Source organism: Pholis gunnellus (genome assembly GCF_910591455.1).
Source record: "Pholis gunnellus genome assembly, chromosome: 18".
Taxonomy (NCBI): domain Eukaryota; kingdom Metazoa; phylum Chordata; class Actinopteri; order Perciformes; family Pholidae; genus Pholis; species Pholis gunnellus.
This window is the reverse complement of record NC_136545.1, coordinates 14,491,473-14,507,682: the sequence shown is the minus strand read 5'-3', so window position 1 is coordinate 14,507,682 and position 16,210 is coordinate 14,491,473. Positions and strand designations below refer to the sequence as shown.

The window sequence follows — 16,210 nt, the reverse complement described above, 5'->3', positions numbered from 1 at the left end:
GAAAAACAAATGCATGAAAGCAACTGTGGAGTCTCACAATCATTGTCTAAGTAGCGGTTTGTAGTTGCTATACAGCTATTTCATTCAAAACTGCACTTCAGCTTCGATTTACTTTTCGTTTATACATTTTTAAACTATGACCATAAAAATGCCCCCAAAATTGAATGTAGCATGAGCGTTGAGAACTTGGTATTTGGCAGAGCTTCTATCCAGAGACACTGCACGTATTAAAGGTCACTCATGCGCAAAGATTTATGAGAAGCACACTGCATCCTCTACTCTCCCCTTTGGACAGTTTTCATTTTTAATTACAAACAGCTAGCGGCCATCCTAGCTCACAAACTGCATGCTAATGTTTGATGAGACATTGTGGAATTTATTTTTGGAAAGCAGTTGCTAAATGGCAGCTGCTAAATAAGAAGAAAAGTACCAATGAGATTGGCGCAGGCAGTTTAGGCCCACTCTCAATAAGTATGATTGGTTTAACCTGCAACTACAGGTCTTTTTGGCCACTTGAGGGCAGCAGAAACAAGTTGTGAACACAACGTTGACATACCGTCACCTTTTACAATCGAGTATTATTATAGCAGCAAAACTATTTTCTATCTAAAGATATAGTGGAGTAATGTCTACATGAGCAGAGAATGAAGTTGCTCTTCCCTCTGCGTGTGTTGTTATCCGAGCTTCTCCCTTTGTTGTGGACATCGCCGCATCGGTTGCGCATAATTTTAGTGCATGTGAGTGTGCCCCCCGGTCTAGCTCACGGCTGCCGCTCTGCATTGCTCTCATTTGTCGCGAAAGCTTAGCATCCACCGTTTGGTTCACCCTCAGGTAAACACTGTTTGCTCTGTCAGCAATTTTGCCGTAGTTTGCGCTGTCAGCACTGTTAGCTACGAGCCGCCGGCGTCAGGCGTTGCTATCAAAATGCTATCAAAATGCTCCCAATATGGCGAACTTGTTGGCAAATATTAACGTATTTACATCGAACAGACTGAATTTATCATTAATTTGGAGTCGTCTTTTAAGCCACATATTCCAAAACAGATATTTTTATTTTATTCTACAATTTAAGCTGGGTTTAGCTGTGGCACAGCAAGAATGAAGTGTGGAGATCGGGCAGAGCAAGACCACCAGTATGTCAACAATTTCCAACTGAAACAAATACCATATGAAAAAAGTAATGTGTACAAGATTGCTAATTTAAGTGCAAAGAAAGTGAAATATTAACATAAGCTATCCCTTTCATTTTCCAGTGTTTCTGTTTCTCACTCTCTCTCACACACACACAGCCAGCTTTCTAGTCACATTATAGTAGCTCCATTTTTTTTTGGCCTTCTCCTCGCAGCTGTTCTTTACAAGTCAGATCTTGAATAGTGGTAGACATTGGCTGTTTGGTTTGCCATTCAGTTAGAGCTCTCTGAAGAGACTTCTGTGTTTGTATGTGTGTGTGTGTGTGTGTGTGTGAGTGTGAGAGAGAGAGAGAGAAAAAAAGAGATGTCATATACAACACCACAACCTTGTCTTGATGCGCTGATGTGAGTCCTTATTCCTACAGTATGTGGTCCCCACACATTTTTCTTACTCTCCTCCGGTTCGTATTTCCCCCTTTCTTTCTTTCTTTCTTTCTTTCTTTCTTTCTTTCTTGCCCCCTATCTGCCTTTCTCCTTCCTTCTGCCTAACGTCCCTAACTGAGTCTTTTCCTGTGTGGTCTCAAGCAGTTCTCTCCTTACTTTCATCTCACTTGAAGAGATAATGAGTTTGATTGCATCACCAGCAGAGACATTTGACAAAAAACTTTAGATTAAATAACACTTTGATCATTTAAAAAAAATAGGAAGAAGTTGTCAATGAAAAATAGTTATTGCCAGGCATTTTGCTGTTACTGTATGAAACTTTTTATCGGTTTTGTGTCTTTTGAAGTGATAAATCATCCATGGCAGAGATTTGCTCAGAGGGAGCACATGGTCCCAATAGAGATCATGTCAGTGTGGGGTGAGAGGCCAAACAACGTCCAGTCTGAGACGTCACGTTTTGACACCACTGAGTTGGAGCAGGTGCACAGCCACAAGCCAAAAGATTGCAGCCAGTTTAACACTTTCACAGTTATTTTCATGGAGTGATGGGAGGTCTGGTGGGGGCGAAATGTTAATGAGATGACTCATACTGGCTGGAATTAAGCAAAAAGGCTCATTGTAAATGCATTTTCGGGTCATCATCCTAATCAAAAATGGTTGAACAACAACTGTATAAATCTGGACAAACATTGGCTGACGATGAACATGAAAGGTCATGTTTGATTCTTTTAAGAAATGGAGGAAAACAAAGGGCCCTGGTCTCACTGGTGGTTGGAGGGATTTGGTGAAAGAGCGTGTGTGGGCGCACTAGTGTTTGTAGGTGTGTGAGCCCCAAGGCTCTTTGTGCCTTTTTGATGGACTCAGCCTTTGTTGCCACTCTACGTGTCACATGCACATGCACCGACACTGAGCAACTGAAGCACACACACACATGTCTACATGCAAGTTGGCTGGTTTTTCACACAATAGAGTCCCCAAAAAACTGTTGTTTTTTTAAAAATCCTCATTTCTGGGAGGACATTTTAGATGTTTTGAACGTTATTTGGGATTTTGGTCCATCCAAAATGCTCTCACAACCTAGAATGTCCTCACAAGAATAGTGGCCTGCCTATAGCCAATCCTCACAAGCACAGCTAAACCAGATCACACACATGCAGGCGGCTACCATTGGCTCTGCAAAGAGGGTCCCCTCCTGTCCCCATCCCTTCTTGCCTGCAGCTGCTGGCCAGCTTGTCAGTTCCCAGGCATCAAGCCATCAGAGATGACGCCTCCTAACGCCACCAAGTGGTAATCACCTGTCCTGCACCACTCACCAACAGGCAGCAGTGGATGTTTAGAGGCTACCAAAAATGTTTATAGCTTCATCTATGGAGTTTGAAACTCAGTGTGTGTGTGTTTAAGTTGAGACTGAAGGTTCAAACCATATGATAAAGCCACATTATGGAATGAAAACCATGTAATGTAAGCTGTGTATGCTGTTATGCCATCATGTTGGTTGTGTCAGAGCACCTTTATTACACTGCATGACGTTGTTTTTTGTAAATTCACTTATATTCTAGATTAAGGGAATAGAGCACTTTAATAGTCATGAATGTTTCTCTCCAAGAAAGTGCTGCAATTTAGCCCCAAAATTCTGGGGTAATGAATTTCTTATCACAGAGGTCATTCAAAGTGCTTTACAGGCAAATGATAAGAAAGATATAAATATAAAATTACAGACAAGTTTAAAACCAAATAAATAAAGATACCATTAAACTGATTAACAGCTGTGGAGAAGTCTTCAGCTTAGTTTTATAAATGGCTACTGTTGGGAAATATCTTGGTTCCAAGGGAAGCGGATTCCAGCGGTGAACAGCGTAATGGCTGAAGGCTGTTTCACCACATTTGAACTCTTAACACACCACTAACTGACTAGTCCCTGCAGATCTGAGAGACCTACCCAGCTAGTACTCAGCAAACATATCTGCCATATACAGTTTTGAGCCCAGACCATTGAGTGACTTCAAAGACAATGAGTCGGGCCTTTTAATCAATTCTATATTTAACTGGAAGCCAGTGCAGGGATCAAAGAATTGGAGAAATGTCTTCTCTTTTTATGGTGTGTGTCACTATTCTAGCGGCAGCATTTTGAATGAATTGGAAACAAATGAGTCAATGAGTGAGCAACTTAAAGGATAAGGCTGGAATTTCTTGAAAAGACACACCAACTATGTGGTAGTCTGTTTCGCAATACTGTCTGACTTCAAAAAGGCTCATTCTGAAGATGTAAATTACAAAACAGTTCATATAAATAGTTACTTCTTTTTTTTAAAGTAGTGATTTGAGTGAAATGACTGGGCGCAGCAGTTTTTTTACAAATGTTACTCAAACAAAAGTAAATAGGGATTTTATAGGGGGGGGACAATTCTTTATGCTGATTTGCCACTTACAATTTAGGATCGCTTTAAAATGAACTACAGCACCCGTCCATGTGTTCATGGTTATGACAGATCTTGTAAAGGGGATCAATCTATGGTTGTTTTGCTCCTTTGTTGACACAAAACTAAAGTATATCTCTTGATTTATCCTTTAAGTCAAATGATGAGAAACGAGATAAAAAGCCACAACAAAACAGGTCACCGAATCAAGATGTCGGTGTCGGACGTACCCTGATGGCCTCCCAGTCTACTGTGTGTGTGTGTGTGTGTGTGTGTGTCTCTGGTGTGGGTTTGTTTGTGGATAGTATGCCATGTTCTCAGTATGTCCTTAACCTCTACTTAGACTGTGGGTTCAAAGTCATGTGTATCGGAATGTGTGTGCATACAGTATCCTTGCTTTGTGTCTATGTGCACAAGTCGTGTGTGTTGTGGGATGGAAAAACTGATATTTCTGAGCCATATCATTCCACATCCTTGTTTTATCCGTGGATTCAAGTGTATGGGAATGTGTGCATGCATTGTGTGTATAGTGTATATGTGTGCATGTAAGCCAGTTTTTTTTTAAAGATTAATTTTCTGCACCGGACAACTGGAAAACAGGAATATGTCTGGGGATATAAAAGAGGCTGAAGAGATGTGCCATAGAGCAGGTGAAGCGCAGGCGAAACAGGCAGGGGCTCGACAGTGGGGGGGCTGCTCGGTTCAATGAGTAATTGTGGTGTGGGGTCACACAGGTCTGGACCTCATTAAGAGTAATGTCTGGGAACTTTCAGGCTCTGAACCGTCGTCATGACCCCTGTCTTCTTATCATGGGAGGCAGCGTGAGGAAAACAACGGCTTATTAACGTGTCTTTCAGTTTTCCAGGTCACATAGTTTGCCATTAGAGTCAGGAAGATCAAGGCGCACACACACACACACACACACACACACACACACAAGCGCGCTAATACTGAGCAGTTTTGCAGCAAACACTTTCAGATGCAAGCCCGTTACTGACATGCACACGTCTGACATCTGAGGACTTGAGACGTTTGAAAGGCAGGTACATCATCTCAGCCGGAATCGCTTTTGATCGTCTTCTCTTATCTCTTCAACAGCCCCCCCCTCATCTGTTCTTAATTTGTATTCACAGGGGGGGGGGGGGGGGGGGGGGGGGGGTTCTGCTGTCTGAGGTTACATAGACGAGAATTGGGGGGGATTTGGGGGATCTCTCTCTCTCTAGCAGCTTTTTCAAGAGGCTGAGGTATCAATCAGGTGCTGATGTTACACTGATGCAATGTTTCAGCCTATGGGGTTACTTCTGGACGCTGCGCTGCTTTTTATCAACTCACCAGCAGCTAATTAAGATACCAGTTAACATTTGACAAATTATAGTGTGAACTAATGTGCTAAGATGGCTACATGATGTTTGATTCCGTATTAATTAGGGGCTTTCTGTCAGGGACTTAAACATGTGACTAATGATCTGTTTGGTGCTTTAAAGTGAGGCAATATTGAGTTGGGTCCGTGGTCACTGAACCGCATGAATCTGTCTGATAAAGCGGAGAGACTAGAAATCACAAAACCCATTTTATAGTGCATTTAACCCGTTTATTCTCATGCTCTTAAGTGTAATTCAAAGCATTCACCAAAGAAACAGAATACAATGAAAAATTGTCTTCCATTTTGAAAATGTTCATTCAAGAGTGCAATTATTTAGTATAAATAGAATCTGATTGTTATAGAATATAAACTCTTTCAAAAAAGTGTTTCTAACCATTTCAGTGTAGGAAATAGAGCATTTACATGAAGCAGAAAAAAAGACATTCATAGATCAGCAGGTGCACAGCACTGTTCCCAAAACCCAAGGATAACATCAACAGTTTTCACTCATTATAAATATATATTAAGAATTAAGCTACACGTTGTACTACAAGTGTGCAATCAGCCCAAGGATATATGATTTTCACATCCAACAGCATAAATATCACAGTAGTTTAAGGACGGGGTGATTATCCCACAATAAGGTGCAGGGTTGGTTGGAGTCCGCTCTTTTTTTGAAATGCTATTTCAGCAGTCAGATTTAAATTGCATTGTAAGTAATGAATAAGAGAAATATTATATTTGGACAGAACAAAAACGTATGTCTTGATAAAATAAAAATAACACATAAAGTTTGAGAACTGACGTGACAAATCTGAATCAGAAATGACTCCACAACCCTGCTTAGAGGTGAAAAGGCGCTATGGGGCGGAGGCTGACTAGTTTATCTTCTTGCAGGTTGTTGTGTCCGCTTTCTTTGACTTCTCTTTGGCTTTGAGCGATCCGCTCTGACCCTTGACACGAGAAACCGGGGTGGTTTTCTCCGCGGCTCCTCCATTCTCACCAGTCTCTTTGGTTCCGGCGGTCGTCCCGTTGGTTGCACCGTGATCGACGGGCGCTTTCTGCACCTCGCCGGTGAGGGCAGCATAAGGGGAGTGGCCAGCGAAGAGGGTCTTGTAGACGGCCGACTCGATGACAGCGAACGGTGAGGCGGAGGAGCCTGTCAGCATCATCCTCGACTAAAGAAAAAGACAAAGTGTCTTAGGTTTAGAATTTAATAATTTCTGAACTATAACAGCAGCTATAATCAGTATATTCCAATTAAAAATAGATCACATGACTACTTGTATGTAAAAGGACTTGCTTGTGGTGATGAACCTACAGAGAAGTATCAGCTGTATGTAATTTGTCACTTTTCACTGAAGTAACTTGGGGATGATCTGCATCATCAGGATCACAAACTAATAAATAGAAGATTTGGACGCAAGACTTTAAATCTGATGAAATGTCTCTGCGTTAATTCGACAGATCAGAGACGATGAGAGCTAAAAGAATGGGAGTTGAAAGAAGACATGGTAGATTTATCTGTGTCTCAGTCAAGAGCACAAGTTTCCCAAAGAAGAGAAGAGAAGAGAAGAGAGAGGATGATGCAAGCTGATGAAAATGATGCAAAAGCACCAGCCCTACGGGTAACACCGAGCTAATGTGAGTCACCACAGCTCAAACTCCAAAAAAAAGCAGAGGGAGAAAGGTCATTTAGAAGACGGGACGCCACAGATTTGGAGGGATCCACGGCACCAAAACATTTTACATACCCGAGTTAAGATCAAATAATAAACTAAGAATGGCATGAAATTTTTTTGTCATAGCTAAGCAAATTGACAAAAAACGTGCCTCACTGGTTTTGCATCTGCATCGCTAGCACCGTGGGCGTTTATTCTCGCAGTCACGTTTTTTTCGGGACTGACCTTGTTGACGACGGTGAAGACGGTGTAGATGAGCATCAGGTGGTGCGTCTTGAGAGGCAGGTAGTGGGTCTGCTGCAGAGCAAACAGCACCGCTCCTATCAGGGTGATCTTGGTGGGGCTGAACAGACATGCAGGGTGATCACTTTATGCTCATACTTGAAAAGACATCACATCTCATGTGCTTCAACTATTATACACAAAATGAACTAAATTGGAGACAAACGTCATCACTGTACACTCAAATCACGTTTTAATTCTGCCTGAAGGTAACAAAGAGAACATGTTTGATACCATTTGTATACATACTTAGGCGCTAGCTGTAGCGTATCCCCAGATTTTTTGAGAGTCTCCATGTTTAGTCCGGAATAGTAAGACATTTTGGAAAATTGGCTTATTGGCTTATTCGGTAGATGAGAATATCAATACCACTGTAATATCTATAAGGTAATTATACAGGTACAACCATGAGCCAATTATCTTATTTTATTAGCTTACCAGAAACTCTTAAAAGGTCAAAAAATAATATGTTGTATCTTGTTTGTTTAATCCATGTCAGTGTAACACATTTCCCAAAATGTCAAACTAGTCCTTTCAATTTAACATTTATACTAAACACAACACACTCAGTGATTTCATTGAATATGTAGTTTTATCGATATATCAGTGATTTTGTGCTTATAAGAGTCCTGCAGAAGACTTACTAGGACATTTTTAGGAGCTCATTAGTCTCTGGTTTCCATACACCTCGAACAAGCTGCTCAAAGTTACTGATCAGACCACCTCCAGCACCTAGTGGGAGAAAGAAAAGAAACATATGCTTGATATACAGATGGATATTCATATAACTAATCCATTGAAGAATCCTTCTGCATGCACCGTCAGCTACCGACCTTTAGCCCACCCAATGGCAATCATAACCAGCAGGCTGTCTTTGTATTTGCTGTGTGCCAGGGTTACCCCCCCAAGCACCTTCCACGTCCTGGTCACTTCCTTCATCACCGTCAGCACCAGCCTGAGAGGCAGCAGGGCAGAGCAACAGTACACCAGGTCCATGGGGCAGTAAAACACGAGGTACCTGTAGAGACACACATGGCTCAAATAAAGAGTACATACACACACACACACACACACCTCAGATATCTGCTGTGTGTCAACTACGTGTTCATTAACACATGTTGACAGTATCACCTGCCAGTTTCTGTCAAGTACCTGACTTCACCAGCAGAGGGTGCTGTGTCATTTCTTTTGAGGAGAGTGTAATAATATGTGCCACCAGTAGAGGGTGCCATAGGCTTCATATTAAGAGGTGGGAACTTGACAACAACCTCTCTGTTTCATTCAATCTCTTCCACATGTCATGCTCCCTTAGCAGGAAATTAAGTAGTTGCCCATTTCTTCACAAAATAACTTTTATTTTTCAAAGTTGCAGAGGGCCTCTCTCTTAATCCTGCAAACGTTCTGCTCCCCCTCCTCTTTTCTCTATTTCTATACTATATATAACATATTTACCAGGTGATCGACGCAAGCAGGACACTGGTGCTGTTGGACAAAGGTGCAACAGCGGGCTCGGCCAGCATGATGGCGGACAGCACGGCTCCGCCAAAACAGAAGAGCATGGAGCTGAACCAGCAGGCTAAGGGGCTGACTCTGGAGACCTCAAGAACACCTGCACAAGAACAGAAGCAGACTCATCAGCAGGATCACTGTGACGTGGATCTCCCCGAGTCCCATATACGTGGTATATTTCCAATACATAAGGTATTAGCCTGGGAAAACACCCCTTGCAATCACTGTTGTTGTTGAATGTTCACCATAATAAGCATTAAATATAGTCTTTATTATAGTGGAGGGATTTATGTGATGACAGTAATAATGCCTAAGAGACGAGCTTTGAGGATATAAGTAACATTTAGTCTAGCCCAACAGGTAATTTGTGATTTCCACAGTGTTGTTGTAGAAATACATTTTAAATGTAACACAAAGAAGTTTGGAGTTTAACACGTTGGTCTCTTTCCTGTGTGACGCACGAGTCTCTCAATCCCTGCAACTGTGTTAATATTAACTAGTTTATAGAGGGAAGTCTGTCAAGCACAGTAACATTATTGCGCAGTTCAAAGTGCAGAGCAGAGCAGAGCCACGGCATTTATTTGATCAATGCTCCTTCTGTGTTTCCACCATTTAAAAAGAACACTGTATTCAGTTTTTTTCCACTGAAACCATTTACACGCTAACTACTGCAACATCACGAGTTTTAGGCAACCGAAATAGCGCGAGAACAGCTGTGCATTAGGATACTGATGTTTTTACTGTAAGCCTTCGCTATGGAAGGAAGGTCTGGTGTTACTAGTATCCAGCCAAAGATTGAGATTTGTTTATATAACTTTATTGACCTTTACAGAGATGGTCCAATATTATCTAAAACCAGACTCGTCCAACTCTACCAGAATGAGTGCTGGCGACGTACACTAGAATATTCCTGTTTTACTGAACTCCAGACGAGTAACGCTCAGTCGACACTGAACCACCTGCCCAGAGTCACGATACGGCCACACACAGGACCAAACTGGTAATCTGAGGATTACAGACAGATTATAGACTCCTGGAGAGCGATCGGTAGACCAGGAGGCTTTATAACTCTATCTGCCTCCTCTGCAGACTCCCAGAGGATTCTGTCTGCTCGGCTCACTTTTTAACTTTGCCGCCACTCAAAGAATTATGGAAATAATAGACAAGCAGTGGAATTTACCACTTTAAAAAAAAAAGTGTGCAAAGTTGTGGACTAGTATTAGTTTTTAAATGAGACATCTAACAATATCATTTTGAACAGTTCTGATGCTAAAATAGAATGTAAAGATAACTTTAAAATACTAAAAAGACCACAACAATGTAAAAATGCTTCACTTTAAGTAAAGACCGCCATTCAAAAAATCACCCTTCTGCAGTAAAATGTGCCGTCCTAAGGGTCACCAGATGAATCTGAGAGGTTGTGAGAGAATTAAAAGGAGAGGAAGAAGAAAAAAAACAAAGTTCTGCTGTAAAAATCTGTATGAATCCTTTTGGGACTTTTCTCTGAGCTTTGCTTTTTGTGAAATAAGGGATCATTTGACCTCTTCGGGTTTGTGAATATTAGTCGATTTTGAAACTCCTGTTATTTTTCTTTGTCACACTTTAAATTTGGGCAATAACCATGCTTTAAGTTCTGGAACTACTATTCCCATAATGTGTTGGCTTTGAGTGATGTAAGCAAGAAGTATAATATTGCCATTGAGTAAGGGTTACAACTTCCTCCCCATTTCATAGCCTATAGTTGTTTACATTTTGGCAAATAGCATAATTTAAAGTAAGTCAAATTAGCTGTTGGCAGTTCCTGTTTGCAGTGTACCCATGCATGTACAGACAGCTATTCCAAGATTACTTTAATACTGAAGAAAACGTAAAAGCGGGATGATTCTAATGCAAGTTCTGGAGATATAAGGAGCGCTTTTTTTTACAATTAGTCATAAGTGGTTGTCTGAGTGTTTATTTGTTTATACTATTCATTTATTCTGAGATAATTATATCCTCGGAAAGTGTACGTCACACTGAACAAATGTGTATGAAGTCTGTGTGTTCAGATTTGAGTTATGAGTCTGAAGTTTACGTGCAAATTGTGGCAATCGGGCACTAAGAGTTTTATAGTACCTTAAAAGTCTCCATCCGCCGTATTTGACAGACACTGCTGCTGCTCTAACCACTGACGGTGTTCGTGAGTTGAGTGGGCCTAAAGTAACTAACTTCCTGTTTTTAGAACACCGGTATTGCACCTCACGTCTGTCCCTTCATCCCCCATCACCCCTTTAAAAACTCATATAGCAGAAAGAATAGTAGAGAGCGAGTGCAATATGGCTTCAGCTCCGAGTGGTTACTGCATGCAACTGCAGCATCAAAAGCACAGTGAAGCATCAGTGTGAACACGTTTTTTTACAGTTATTTTCGTGTGTGATTTCAGTTTTGCAACGATGACACAACCAGACAGTTGTTTTTCTTTTGTGTGTACATGACGTCTGATGTAATGGACGTTTCTGGTTTTAAAAAACAGCTGCCACAGTTACAAGAGGAGGAAGTTTAGGGGGGAAAAAGTACCCAAAGAGTCCCTTCCTCCTGTGAGAGCCTCAGCCGACAGGAGATATAAATGCTCAGTATCAGTGCTTTTGGTCTTCTAGCAGTTGAGGTGTAACAGGGTCGCTCTGTCATCCCTCTGTAGCTCCAGAGTGAAACAAACTGCTGCAGTAAGTGACTTCAGGTGGTAACGTTTGCGCTGTCATTTTATAAAGCGTAATTTCAATATAGCACCTCTTGTATGCAACAGTTGCTTTTCAGAGAGGTACAAAAACAAAATAATGCTTTGTTTACATTTTACACTGAAATATGTCACTCTGTTTGGACCGCTCTGACCTGCTGGGCTACAAACACACCCTTACCAGATCAAGATCCTGTTTCCTGGTTTGCATTTAAGGAAACACATTTGCAAGTCAAATTTGGCGAATACAGGCCAAGAACACCACAGCTGCAACATGTCATCCTGGTGAAACATGTCATTCATCTTTTTTCTGAGAGGAAAAAGTATCTTAGTATCTTCAGTGTCTATTAGTTTAAGTCCAGATCTTTCACAAATCGAACTCAAAAGGAAAAAGGAGACGAGTCAACTTTTCAGTTGTTGCTGCTGCAGCCTGATCAAAAACCAGGACGGCATCTCTCCCACCATACATACACACTTGCAAATTAAAAAGACATTCCTCCTCAAGACATTCCTCCTCACTCTTGAAACCGGAGAACGAGAGAAGAAAGAAAGTGGCTTATCCCCGGTTATTTTTGGCCCCTTGAAGAGAGAACCACTGATTGACTGTCCTCCTCCGCCCGATACAATCCACTCACAGCAATGTTTAAAATAACTCGCGCAGTAAACTGCACAGATGGTGTCGTGAAAATGTAGAGAGACCTGGCGAGCGCGTTTTTAAATCCTCAGGCTGGCGGAGAAGAGTTAACATATAGGAAAGTGAAAAGAAAGGGCGGGTCGAGAGTGGTTTACGGCATTCCTTTCCTTTTTTGGGGAAAAACAAGAACTTCAGCTTCTCCCTGAGATTTAAATGTCTTGTTCTTTATTCGGGTTTAATTGAATTTCTTATGCTATCCTCTCCGTTATGAGGATTTCGTGTTGCGTTTGCTGATCTCTGGCATATTGTTTCTCCATATTTTCCCTCTGTGTGTATCCGTCTCCCAGCTACTCATAGATGGATAGATGGGAGTAGAGGACTACGGGTTAAAAGGTCACGGCAGCTCGGATGCTTTGCAAGGCAAGTTCATAAATAGACCGTAGATTCACAGCAGCGGGACTACAATAGAGTGTGTGTGTGTTCTTGTAAGTTGTGTGTGTGTGCGTGTGTGGAAAGTCGACTCTCTGTGCAGTTAAAGTCCACCTGTCCCTGTAGAATGTATCTCAGTGACATAACGTACTGGCTCAGTGCCGGCCTTTGGTCTGAGCTGATACGATCAACTGGTACTCTGCAGCACTGTGTGCTTTAAAGATAAATTAATTTGGTATTTATTTATCAACTCATTATGGCAGAATAGCAGTGTGTCCCATTATCTGCAACATCTTTCTTTTACTATCTAATGTTTAGTTTTTGTGATCTTTTTATAAGAGAGGTTAATTAAACTTTTAGAGTATATGTAGTTTGGGCTGTTTGAGGACATTCAATATACATTAATACTATTAGTCTTGTGTTATTAGAAGCTATACCTTTAAAAGCGTATTTGTTTATTGACAGTTGTTTCTATTATTTCGTCCACCCCATATGTCACCACATTGGTAAGGAGGGTAGGGTAGACTAATTATATCAAGTTAAGACAAGAACGGACACAACAGAAGTAGATCGAGATTATATGCGCAAATAAAAACAGATTTGAGATGTTGCTGTACGTGTGTTGTCATTTATTGTACCTACAACACAACATCCCCAGTGCTTGCGTGGCATTCTGGCACGAGGCACATTGTGGACATTAGGACAAACTCTTGCAAAAAATAAACTTGCTGAAAGCAGGTGCAAATGGCTTGCCAGTTACCATGCGCGTGAACTTCGCGTCAGCCACTGAACGTACCTGGCTGCTCCCTCAGAGCCATGATTGACACGATGTAGTGCGCCATGTCGAAGTATGGAAACATGGACAAGTTTGCAAGTCCGTGGGACAGCTCGTCCAAAGACAGCAACTCCGGCAAATCCATTTTCTTCTTTTTTTAAATATGACAACTCTTCAGCAACAGGAAGCGGTAGTCTAGTTGAGTAGTTCGAGTGGAGAAATAGGGCACCGGTCCAATTCGGAGCATCAGGGCTTCATCCACCGCCTGTAAAGTCTGACACGAGCCGGTGGCCCAAACAGCTGTCTGTGTGTCTGCGGAGACTCTGTCGCCAAGTTACTCGCATCTGTAACGGATCTGTAACGCCAGAGGGTGTTCATCGTCGGTGTTGCCCCATCGGCGACGCTGTCATCGGCTCATAGCCGGAATTCCTGCTCAGTGTTCCGCCATGCCAGTGATGTGGCGGGCGGAGCAAGCGCGGCTGTGTGATTGGAGGAGCGAGAGCACGGGCGAGCCAATCACGTGTCACAGTGGTGGCTCTGCGAGGCGATGCTAACAAACCATGTTCAGACAAAAACATGCTGGGTCCACAGGGTTGGACTTGTTTAACTGCTTACACAAAAAGCTTATAGGCTTATCTGCAATAGCTGGGGCATACAGGTAGAAATGTTTTAAAATATAATTGATATTATGTATTACATGGTATTATATTGTTGAAGGTATTGTAGGTCTGTATGATGTTTTTTTTACATTTGTTTGTGTATGACACACAAAAAAGTTTTTTCATGTTTGGTCAGTGTGTCATTTTTATTTGGCTCTGAGGGAAATGGCTTCTTTATCTCCTACCATCGTTATTGACTACAGTTTACAAACATACGAGGGAATGCAGAAAACGTAATCACTCAAAAAAGCTGTAAAAAAAACTAGATATAGTAATTACCACTTTGTTTGTTTGTCACATTGGGTAATATATCTTTACTTAGTTTGACAGCACACAGGAACTGTAAGGGGATGTTGACACAACAACCAGTAATCCACTATTCATGTGTTCACGAGAACACGTGAAAGCACTTTATGCAGATTCAAACTGCTGAGGAGGGTGGAGCTGGTTGATCCTTTTTGAACTCCCTTGTATTTGTCCAGTCATCAGATCAGATCAGAGTCACTGCAACATCAGTGCTTTCATGGTAAATTCCAAGACCTATGGGTCAGTTGTATACTGTACATGATTTGATGTATAAAACAAAAACATTTGTTTAAATCTATGACAAAATGGTTTTGGGCATGAAAACAGTCTCTACATGTGCAACTTAGTGAGCTAGTCTTCTGGCCAGCATGAGCATGACACCTGGTGGTGCCTCCTTCTTAGTTTTTTTTTTTCTTTGACTTTTTAGCATCAAATTAGAATAGAATCAGATCTAATAATAATTGCTCTGTTAGAGTGTGGTTAATTGACACAATAGTAGCTCTGCTTGCTAATATTGAGACACTGACACATCCGTCCTCATTTGATTTCTGAATAAAAGCTTTTTGTTACCGTATAGCTTGACGTAGCACATTTTGAATACACTTTATCTTTCTGTTTTAACCAATAATAAACCTGTACAGAAACAGCATGGGTGCCCTCATGAAGATTTTACTGCACACCTTTAAAATAGGTGATGGGCCAAGCAGCTGCAGCCAAAAAGCTGTGGTTATGACACAACGCCTTTTATAACATGTTCAGACATTTGGTGTCACCCAGAATGAACAATCAGACGTTAAACTTGCAACACAAATGCTTGTATTTATTTTGAAGTAGCATCTGGCAGTTTGTGTATCATCTAACATCTCAGTGTGTTTCCGATCATTGAAATCAGCTGCACTAAACGTTAATATAGTGCAATGTTTTCAAAGGTATTTTAAGAGCTTTTGAGAAGCTGTAATGTAAAGTTATTGCCACTAGATGGCAGCAGTCTACTACATGTCTCACAATGTTGATATCTGCCCTCATAGAATGTTACTGAAACATAATCATCCAAAAGCAACAGTCAAATAATCAGTAGTATTACACTCATTTAATTGTCTCTTGATAAAAAAGATAAATCAGCAAGTAAATGCCTGCAGAAGATTGTCATAAAAAAAAAAAAGTTGATAAGAAAAGGCTGATAAAGATAGTCATCAGCGAATAAGGGTGGCGTTCACCTTTTACTGCCCTTTACACAAGCCATTGTGTTACTTGTTGAACTGTGATGGAAACTCCTATTAGAGGTGATGTGCTTCCAACGCCATGATTAACATGGACTGATAGCATAGAAGAGAGGCACAATACCGAACATGCCCTGGTGATGATGTAACCTCGTATTTAAAACCAACATCACAGTGAAACTCCACCCGAGACCACTCCTGTGTTTGTGCTGGTAGCAGAGGGCTGAGATGTGTATCGGCTTGTTGAAAACCTTCTGACGTGTGCACTGTGTCGTCATTGAAAGCTGTACGTTATTGCCAGAGCCTGCATTTTAGATATCGCCCAGCTACATTGTGTGACACCTCCCATAAATATATTATAGGACCGTGGGTCCATCAGGGTCAAGGCTCAGTGCTTGTCAATGCTTTCAACACACACAACACACACAACACACACACACACACTCCTCTCCTTCTGAGCACTTCTCATCAGTATTCTCCCAGTGGTTCAGGATTAAACTGTGTCCGCAGCGTTGACAGCACATTGGACGGCCTCTCATTCTTCGGATTTCCGGGGCCCACCTCGAAGCCCCGGAGGCTAAACCCGGGGATTTCAGAGCAACTGGAATCTTTATTTGATTACGTCTGTGGCCGCCAAGCCTGTCACC

The 16,210-nt window shown here is 41.6% G+C and overlaps 1 protein-coding gene across 1 annotated transcript; it reads right to left on the bottom strand.

Moving 5' to 3' along the window:
• Window positions 1-5,567: 5,567 nt before the first annotated feature.
• tmem38b (transmembrane protein 38B) lies at window positions 5,568-13,817 on the bottom strand. Its single transcript, XM_079179653.1, has 6 exons — window positions 13,400-13,817; window positions 8,771-8,927; window positions 8,152-8,336; window positions 7,963-8,050; window positions 7,262-7,379; window positions 5,568-6,532 (listed from the first exon to the last, which is right to left on the bottom strand). Exons 1-6 carry the CDS (start codon window positions 13,521-13,523, stop codon window positions 6,233-6,235), a joined length of 972 nt encoding a protein of 323 aa, XP_079035779.1. The 5' UTR covers window positions 13,524-13,817; the 3' UTR covers window positions 5,568-6,232.
• Between the last annotated feature and the right edge of the window lie 2,393 nt (window positions 13,818-16,210).

Excerpts from the sequence above, each read along its gene's own strand:
- tmem38b (XM_079179653.1), bottom strand. The coding sequence starts at position 13,523 with ATGGATTTGCCGGAGTTGCTGTCTTTGGACGAGCTGTCCCACGGACTT. Across the intron at positions 8,051-8,151 it reads TGCCATTGGGTGGGCTAAAG|GTGCTGGAGGTGGTCTGATC; the intron begins GTCGGTAGCTGA and ends TTCTCCCACTAG. Across the intron at positions 7,380-7,962 it reads GAGCTCCTAAAAATGTCCTA|CCCCACCAAGATCACCCTGA; the intron begins GTAAGTCTTCTG and ends ATGTCTGTTCAG.